The 9,879-nt window shown below is 39.7% G+C and overlaps 1 protein-coding gene across 12 annotated transcripts in view; it reads right to left on the bottom strand.

Annotated features, from left to right (window-relative positions):
- Nucleotides 1–626: 626 nt before the first annotated feature.
- The window catches only part of SGCG (sarcoglycan gamma), a 105,515-nt gene continuing 96,262 nt past the window's right edge, over nt 627–9,879 (bottom strand). For all 12 annotated transcript variants that reach the window (XM_050980907.1, XM_050980914.1, XM_050980927.1 and 9 more), the window contains 2 exons: nt 5,823–5,946; nt 627–4,178 (listed from right to left, as the gene is read on the bottom strand). In XM_050980907.1, coding sequence (XP_050836864.1) covers nt 4,005–4,178; nt 5,823–5,946 — 298 coding nt within the window. In that variant the 3' untranslated portion in view covers nt 627–4,004. The remainder of the gene's footprint in view (nt 4,179–5,822; nt 5,947–9,879) is intronic.

The following is a 9,879-nucleotide window of genomic DNA, read 5'->3' as shown; positions in this document are numbered from 1 at the left end:
CAGTAATGATTCGTGAAATAGGATTTAAAATTTACTATAAGGATTGCATTCACTTGGTACAGGTATACTTGGGTTGCTTTAAACAAAGCTGTAATTAAATCTATTGTAATTTGTCCAGTTAAAGTAGAGGAATGTAGTACCACCTTTGAGATTTTCTATTGCTGGATCTAAACTCTTTGAGAAAGGCCGGATTGGTCCTGGAGAACAAATGCACAACTAATAGCTCAAAAATAACTAAACCTGGCAGCCAAAGTAAATGTTTTCATTTGAGGAAGACACACATTTTTTTGTCACATGAAGGGTTTTGCCAATGAATTTTTGATCAAAACTGTTTATCTTTTCTTTGGTTTGTTTTTTGGATGATTAATTCAGTAGTACTGCCATAATTTCTTTGTTTACTTTCACCTGCTACTTATTAAGACAAAGGAATTCCAGATGTCCAATGAAACCTAATTGTGAAGCATTTTCTAAATTCTGCTAAGTACATTTTTAGCTGGGACCAAGAATTGTGTTATTATTTTTAAATAAAGAACATTTCACATTCTTAGTCTTGTAAAAACGATTTTGTTTTAAAAATGAAAACATTCATTTAAGCTGTGTTTCATTTGAATACAAAAGCAGAAGCAGACTGTTCAAAATGTATAAAGTTTATTCAAGAACTTGGTTTCCAATTCTTGCAATTTCCTTTTGCATAAAGCCATATAAAGACAGACAACTGCAAATACTAAAGAACTGTGAAATGGAAAAAAAAAAGCTCCTGTTTTTGCAATCACCAGTTAAGTTTTTCTATCATTTTTCCACTGTGTAACAATTTCAACCAGTTGCAAGAACAGCTGTAAATATTTCTTTTTGAGGGAGTAAATATGCAAACGAATGAGTTCACTATGCTGGTAGTGATTTTTTTTCTCTTCTCCATTTGGATAATGCTTTTGGAAATAAACTAGAGAACTGCATACTCTCCCTGTGCCATAATTTTCTGTTACTCTAACTAATTACTGAAGTTTGATTCAAGTAGAAACAGTAATTTTGAAGTATTAAAGAGAAGGGGAATAGACATCTACATGGAGATAACAGAAATTATAATTTAGTGATGTATGACCTATGTTGATATTAATATGCAATTCAGATTGTAGCATCAGCTGATTATACTCTGGTAATGTTAGCAAAAATTTTGTTTTTCTACTAATCACACCTAAAAGAAAAAAAATAGTCAGTGACAAGATGTCGCCAGACATGCTTTATGTGCACAACTTCTATACTGGAACAATACTTCTGATGTCAGTGTTGTAGCATAATGAAAAGAAGAATCAAATTTAAGCAATGAAAAGGATCATGGTGATTTGTGTGATGGCAGTGCTGAGGGTACAGCAGACCTCTTTAGGTTTTGGTACTGCTTAGAATCCACCTGTGAAATGGAGCAAGTCCAGAAGATTTCTCTCCACAAGAAAAGTGGTAGTTATCACAGTGTCTAAATGAAGTGCCATCCTGCTTAATAGTGTTACCAGCCAGGGAGCTGCATCCTGATTTTCCTGGCTCTTTAGGGGTCAGGTTATCCTTGCCTGGAAAGACTCAGTTCAGTCCCTTGCTGTGAATGAATTGGCAAATCACATTTGAAAACATGCCTCCAAAACAAAAACTTAAAATGTATAACTTGAAGTGCTGTGCTTCTACTGCCAGCAGAACAAGGAGATTTTAACTATTTTGCAGTATCTGGATAACATTTACGGGTTACATTAGTGAATTCTTTGTTTGATACTCCATGGAAACGGGCATATGTTCCTTGATGTCAGAACAATGGCTGAAATTTCTAAGTACTCAAGTCCCAGTTTTGCTGTTAATACACCTGTAAGAGACTGGTGACATTACAGTTCTCCAAGTTACTGGTAGCAGCAGTTTTTAGGTATCTGGCACATGCAAGGGTATTTGCTGACCTTTATTTTTGTACTCAAACTTTCTGTCCAATGAAGCCTGCTTGTATTTTGGTTTGTAAAAGCTTATGCATTGAGCTGGAACCATCTAAACTGACTTTAAAGGAATACCTAAGACAGGTTTCTGTTAAAGTGTGTCTCAGCTGAGGGAGGCACACTTTAACACACAGCCTTAGAGAAAGATACAGTCAAGAGATACAGTTGTGGAGATAAACATTTCTCTCCTTATGGCCAACAGCCTTGGACTCATTCCTGAAGACAGGAATAAGTGAATGAGTCTAAGTCCAAGAAAAGGCAATTTCAGATATGGAAGATGTGTGGCTCCCTCCTTCTCCTTTAGGCAGTGTAACAGCAGTTGGAACACTCTCCAGATAACATGGGAAACCTTGCTTCACTCGCCTAAGCTCACCTTAAGTGTTTCCTACTTGCTCTACTGAAGTTCTTGGAGTTTGCATTGATTGCTGAGGGCTCCACCCTGCTGCTGAAGGGCAGTTTCTGTTCTGTACATCAGACTCTTGGAGAAATTGCAAAGACAGCCCTTGAAGCAGGGACTGCCCTGGGCTTTACCACAATAATAGTGGAAAATATTAATGGGGACTCTTTCTCAGCCCAGGCTTTTGTGCGTACCTGGGGATCTCATCCAAGTCTTGGTTTTCTTTCCTTGTTCACCAGAGCTGAAGTAGCAAGTTTATTAATAGTTATTTTGTTCTGATTATTTTGTTTTAAGGATGGTGATTATTTTTTTTCCAAAAGGTGGACATTTGTGGTTTACTAACACTATGGGTTAAAATCCTTCTGTAAACAGACACCAAAAGGCACTATGTGATAGCTCCTTCCTGGATAATAAGATCATAAAGTATATACAAAACTGCATCAAAGGAATTAAAAACCCATGTGGTTTAAACAACAGACTATTAAATACAATTCTTGCTACCCAGAGGTGTGCAAACAATTTATTTGTGTTCAGTGCAACATTGTACAGGGGAATGGGTCTGCAGTTGTGTTTCTTTACAAGGCCAATAAACAGTTTGTCAGCTCTGTTGAGCATTTATTTTGTATCCAAAATCCTAAAGTAAAAAATAATAACAGTTTTACTCTCTCTGTTTGTGATGGAGTCCCACTCTGACAGGATCAGAAATACCAGTGAACAGGTGCAGATGGGAATGAAATATTCCTCTTAATCAAAATCTGTGGGCTGCATAAAAGGATTTTTTCCTACTGCCCAAAGAGTTCCTTGTGTCAGACAATCTGAAGACACATTTTTTTTTTTTTGTTTACTAGTCCAGCTGGCACAACAGATTGCCTTGTTGAATTAGCATGTCCTAAAATAAAAAAGGATTTGAATGAATACGATGGTACAGGCAGTAGAACAAACAATGCTATTATAAAATATATTAACATACTTCTCTGTTTTATAGTGAATGGATTTGAGACACAGAGAGGCCTTCATGACTTCTGGAGCTTTTTGCATTAGTTATTTTTATATGAATCTCAGTAAGAAGCAAATCAGCATATGTGTTGCCGAATTAAAACAGAAAGCTATCTGCAAATTAACATCTTTTACACAGAACTCATACAAATACCACATTTTTCTATCTTGTGTTATTGCAAGAACAAAATTGCATAGACCATTTGCTGGCACTTTCTGAATTTTCCAAATAACAAATAATTCAAGTAGTTCCCTCAATTTTATTTCACCCACTAATACAGTAAGTGTTTACATGTAGTGAGAGGAAAAACCCACGGATCTCAAAAATATGAACAACATAATCATCTGACCGAATAATAGTTCAGCAAGGAAACATATTTGTTTTATTTTTTATACTCTCTGTAAGGCTGTTTTCCAAGTGTTACTCACAAAACATGTAATTTGATTCAAGTCATTCTTCTGAAGTGGAAATGTCATTTGTGCTCTTCTTCCCTTTACACCCTGTATTCCAGAACTGTAGATGCAGATTTGTTTCCTAAATTGTAAGTACTTTGTTTCTAAAATGCTGAAAAATATGCTTTCAGTAATGCTCTTTAGGAGTAATACAAAACTCAGATGCCCAGGGGGTGTGTGGCCTTTTGGGTTCCTCACTGGCAGACTCTGCTGTATTCCTGGCAAGTGGAGCCTACACCAGCCACTGACAGGTAGAGCTTTCCATCTGGACACACACAGATTTCATAGAGCCCCTGAGAAATTCCAGATCCACCCCTTGTACCCTCAGGCAGCTTGGGCAGTCGCACGGTTTCAGCATCGAGCAAAAGCTGTGTGGGAAAAAGCAGGAGAAACGGGGTTGTTAGAGATGGTACAGCAATAATGTGCCATGGGACAAGCTGAATTTGGCTGGGCAGAGTCTTAAGAACGGCCTTTTACATGGGACTTGTTATATACAAAGTTTCTCTGAGCCCTAGGCTCTCAGCGGACATAAACACAGGACAGGAATAAGCTGGTGCCCACCCTCTTCTTAGCAGAGAACTCATGAAGTTCAACAAGTGCAATGTCCTGCACCGGTGCTGGGGCAACCCCCAAAATGGATACAAGCAGGGTGATGAATGGATTGAGAGAAGCTCTGAGGAGAAAGATGTGGGGGCACTGACAAATGAAAACCTATGTATGAGCCAGCAATGCGTGCTCACAGCCCAGAAAATCAATCACACCCTGGGCTGCAACAGGGGCAGCATGGGCAGGGGCAAGGGAGGGGGTTCTGCCCCTCTGCTCTGCTCTGGTGAGAGCTCACCTGCAGGGCTGCATCAGCTCTGGGGCCCCCAAAATAAGAAAGACATGGATGGATGGATGGATGGATGGATGGATGGATGGATGGATGGATGGATGGATGGATGGATGGATGGATGGATGGATGGATGGATGGATGGATGGATGGATGGATGGATGGATGGATGGATGGATGGATGGATGGATGGATGGATGGATGGATGGATGGATGGATGGATGGAGCACCTCTCCTGGGAGGAAAGGCTGAGAGAATTGGGGTTCAGCATGGAGAGGAGAAGGCTCTGGGGAAGAAGCTCTGAGTGAAGGTCAGAGTGAAGGCTCTGGGGAAGGAGAAGGCTCACTGCAGCCTTCCAGTACTTGAAGGGGCCTACAAGAAAGCTGGGGAGCGACCCTCTATCAGGGAGACTGGTTTTAAACTGAAAGAAGATAGATTTAGATTAGATATAAAAAAGGAATTTCTTTCAGTGGTGAGGCACAGAACAGGTTGCCCAGAGAAACTGTGGATGACCCATCCCTGGAAGTGCTCAAGGCCAGATTGGACTGAGCTCTGAGCAGCCTGGTCTAGTTGGACCTGGATGGTGTTTAAGGTCCCTTCCAGCACAATTCCCTCTGTGATTCTAAGGTAAGTGACAAGGTCCCAGCCTGTGCACAGAAGAGCAGGACACAAGCACTGCTGCTGGACCTGGGTCTGTCCTGGGCTGAGCGCTGAGGCCTCACCATGAAGCCAGCTGGTTAAGGATGGATGTGGGTTGGACTGTAGTTCTTCTGTGGAAGAACTGGCACAGTACAGCCTTGCAGAAGGGATAAATAGGCTGCTGCATGTTGCCTGCTGTCAATGATGTCTGCAGAGCTTCACTCCTTAATTCTGCCACTCTGGGGCTGCATCTGCTTCTGAGCCAAGGTTCCCCACTGAGGTGCCTGGGAATCACTGTGCTAGAAGGGAGCTAAGCAGTATCCAAGTTTAACTAGAAATCATCTCTCTAAGCTAATACAACATTATGTCTGTTGGTAGTATTATTTACATAAATAAAAGTTTTATTATTGGCACTATTAATTTTAATATCCCGTCACCTAAAACCTGAGGAATTAAATTAACAGAACTTGAAAAAAAGACTTGAAGTTATAGTCACGCAGAAGATCAACCACAGTTATGGAAAAGAAGGGCTTGTACTCACCACACCATCACTGCTGTGTAGTTTGATATCCATCTGGGAAAGAGCTTCAATATTCCCAGCTTGTGCTTTGATATTAATTCCTCGTGGTGCATCCATGCTCAAAGATCGAGTTGGTGATTCCAGCCTAAAAGCAGGAGCAGGAAATTGGACAGTAGCACAATCTCATACATTCCTTTATTTTAGAAAAATAAGTAAACATTGAACAAGCTCTTGCAGGCTCTGGGCATATAAAAGATGCATTTTTCCTTTCCTTAAGGCAGACTTGAAAAAGGAGACAGCTATTTTGAAAACCAACAAAGCATCCCATCTGAAAAATATAGATTAATTCATAATACAAATGCAAGGTATTATTTAGTACATAACTGCAGATTATTTCCGTATAGCAGTAACCTAATCTATTTACCTGAAACCCAGTTTTACATTAGTTTTAATTTGTTTTCATTTTTGACATAGTAAGACATTGAAATAAATACAATTAATACAGTCTGGAACTTTTTAAAATCAATGAGACTTCTGACACTGCAATTAGCTAGACTAAGATTTCACTACTTGTGTGTAGGTGTTTTGTTTAACTAGATGACATCTGAAACTTAAAAACTGTTAATTTGAAATAAAAATGATACAGTACAACAAACAGGGAGCTGCAAACCCTGCAGTGCCACAAGATGGCAGGAAGGCACTGTATTATCTGAGTAATCACCTCGTCGGATCAGCTGTGCAGGAATAATGATTTTTATTTTCAAAGAGATAAGGCTTTGTTTCTTCAGAATTTTGGTATCATTTCCATGCTAAATAGAAGGGACAAATTAAAAATCATGAGAAGGAAAAAAAGAGCCCAATCCCAGCAAAAAGCTGGTGATTATGTTGCTTCTTTTGACCATTACCTAGAGCTGCCTCATCTGGAGGCACTGCAGGATCAGAATTGATACCTATTAGAGGTAATGAGCAAATATTCATTTGCTCATGAATATTCACTCACCCTTCCTGATGACACCAGCTGACACCAAACAGGTGAATATGAAGGCTAGAGAAAGTGAGACAACTGTGGTCCCTGTTTACATGTGCTGGCTTTCCTATTCTCTGGACACATACCAAAGAATGTGGGTTGCATCCACACTGCAGAACACAGACACACTTGTTCCCAATCCTGCATGTTCTCATCCACTCTGTTTTCTAGAAATGCAGGGGGGTGGGTGTGGGTGTGGGTGTGGGTGTGGGTGTGGGTGTGGGTGTGGGTGTGCTGGCTCCACGGGTGCTCCACAGCTGCCAGTCCGGGTGAGTGGGAGCGGTGCCCAAGCAGGTCCTTTACTAGGAATGTATTGTGTATTGAGTCCAGACTCTGACTGCCATTTATTGGCAGAAATTAGCTGTCCAATTTACTGAGACTCAAGTCTTCATTGTCTTTTTGTTTTCTTGTTACTTCATTAAAACCAGAATGTAAAAGAAGACAGTTTGTGGTTGTGAGAAAGTTCAGTTGTATTTTTGAGTTCTGAAGAAGCTAAATCCAGCTGATAACTTAAAACCTAAATCCATGATATCTAAGCACAGTCACTGAAACTTCATTTTTTATCCTCAAATCTGAAAATAGCTCAAGCAATATTGGCTTATCACTGCTGGCCAGAGTTAGAGAAGATTCTGTCTTCTCTGATCTTGAAAGGTCCCTTCCAACCCAAACCATTCTAGGACTTTACATTTCTATGATCTGCTTCTGCCTGACACCTCCTGGGTTCATCACCTTCAATTAGTTTAAACTCCAGACTGATAAATAAATAAAATACTAACAATGGGTAAATGCATCATGGCCCCATATTGAGACCATACCCACAAAATAATTTGATGCCTCACTCCATGAACCTGAGATAGCACAAACTTCTCTCATGATCATGCTGTGTACCAGGTCATGAGAATGAGTTCTGAATCACACAACCAATATAGTATTAGTAATCTTTATTAAGCAGTGTTTGGAATTTAATAACTTTTCTATGAATTTTTGCTTTAGATCTCTAAATTTATACCTCTATGAAATAGAAAATCAGTTCTTCCCTGAGTGATTAATGTGGGAGGTCTGCTTCATGGGAATATTTTTCAGTGCACATTTGTATGCATTATATACTGAAAAATTAGAAATGTTTCTATTTTCAATCTTTAAAATTTAATGTATTTTCATAAATTAATGTCAAAGTAGTTAAATATAACTTTGTCATAGTTTGTCTAAACAAAAAGCTTTAAAATCTGAAATAGCTCATGTTCTTTTGTAATGCATTTCACCTACATAAGCAAACTTTACATAGGCATAAATTTTTATTTTTAAACTCCATTAAATATCACAAGACAGCAGACCGGGACAAACTTCTGAGAGTGTATCAGGCCTGGAGTTTAAAAAGCAATCAGATACAAGAGAAATATTTCTTACTTTCTACAAAAATTAATGCTGGCACGAAGCCTACAGACTTCGGAAGCACTTAGATTTATGATATGACACACACATAATTTAAATTACATGGCAGAATTACATTTGCTATATTAATCACAAACCTAAATTTCTGCTGTTTATACAGGTCCTATTTCTAGATTAACTCAGCCTGGATTTGCCTAATTAAGCACGTCATTGAAGCTTCCTGGCAATGCAAACTGTTGTGAATCAGTGATGTGAACTGTAATAGGTGAGATTCTAGCAAAGACAAGAGTCAATGACACTAATGATGCATTTCTTTGTACAGTATTCAAAGGTTCAGTGTCTGGAGACCAGATGCACTCAAAGGGAAATGGGCACCTAGTGTAGAAACAGCCCAAGTTGAACCTTGACTTTGAATGTCCCTTCTCAGTCCCCACATTGATGTGCATCTCTCAGGGGTCCTGGCAAAACAAGAATTCAGTTTGTTTGCAAATGATGGAGGGTGCTTGGAGAGTAAGAGGGAAGAAATTAATTGTCTTAAGAGGTTTTGGTCACTTTATAATGTCTGAATTTGTGCATTAGAATGATGAGGGAATATATTGTTACCAGTCACTTTATATTTTTTTTCAAACTTACAGACACATGAATTACATTTAAGAGGATGAAGTGAATGATCTTTACCATCTAGGGGAATTAATCTATGTAATGTGCTGTCCTAAATGTGACATCTGTCACAGCCTCTATCTCACTTGGGAAGATGGATTCTGTACTTATGAGTAGCTTCTACATACTGCAGTAGCTGCCAGGGTCAATTAGCAAGGGGTGTGGTGCAAGAGAAATTGATCTGGGCAGCACAACATTTGATGCCAAGGACCTGACAGCCCATTATGTGTGTCCTGAGGAGAACTCTGGACTAGGTGTTGCCAACTGGATGCCCAGAAAGGTTGGAGCACATTAGGTGCTCTCCACGAGATCACAGCTTTCAGATTAGTTGAACACAAATGTCACCCTGTCCATGTCCCCCAAACAGTTCCACAATGAAAATCAAGATGTGGAGAGCTCAGACCATTGGGAGATTTCTCTCCCAAGCCTGTTTCTAATTTGAATTTGGACACTCAAGTTCACATACCTACAGATTGTAAGGCAAAGCAAGCCACACCTGGGCCCACTTGCAGAATAGTTCTTTGCCTTCACCCTGATCCCGGCAGCCTGAGAAACTGAACCATGTCAGCTCCTGAAAGCCAGGGAAGGGTAAGGGAATAGGTGGTCCCTGGTAATATTTTACAGCTGTCATTTGCTGTATATTGGTTCTCCCTAGTCCATTGCAATTGATTACAGCAAAGGTAATATTTACTTGTTGGTAAGAGTTCCAGCAGTCAACTATATTGTCTTGTCTGGCAGCCAAAGAAATTTGGTGCTGAACTGTGCTAAATAATTCATGAAGGTCTCTGTGAAAAAATATTCTGAGGGAACCTGGACAGCATCCAGGCTCTGGATCTGAAACCATCCCATAAAACTGAAAGGCTTGGAGATTTCCTTCTTCCTGTAAGCATGCTGCTAACTTGTGGAGGTGTCAGATCACCTGAAATTGCTCAGTTGGCTGTTAAGGAGGATGTGAGGGCAGGGACAGCTTGCAGCAGTTCTGGTAAAGAAGCAGATGAC

Source organism: Serinus canaria, chromosome 1, assembly GCF_022539315.1.
Source record: "Serinus canaria isolate serCan28SL12 chromosome 1, serCan2020, whole genome shotgun sequence".
Classification (NCBI taxonomy): Eukaryota; Metazoa; Chordata; class Aves; order Passeriformes; family Fringillidae; genus Serinus; species Serinus canaria.
This window is presented reverse-complemented; position numbering and strand designations above follow the sequence as displayed.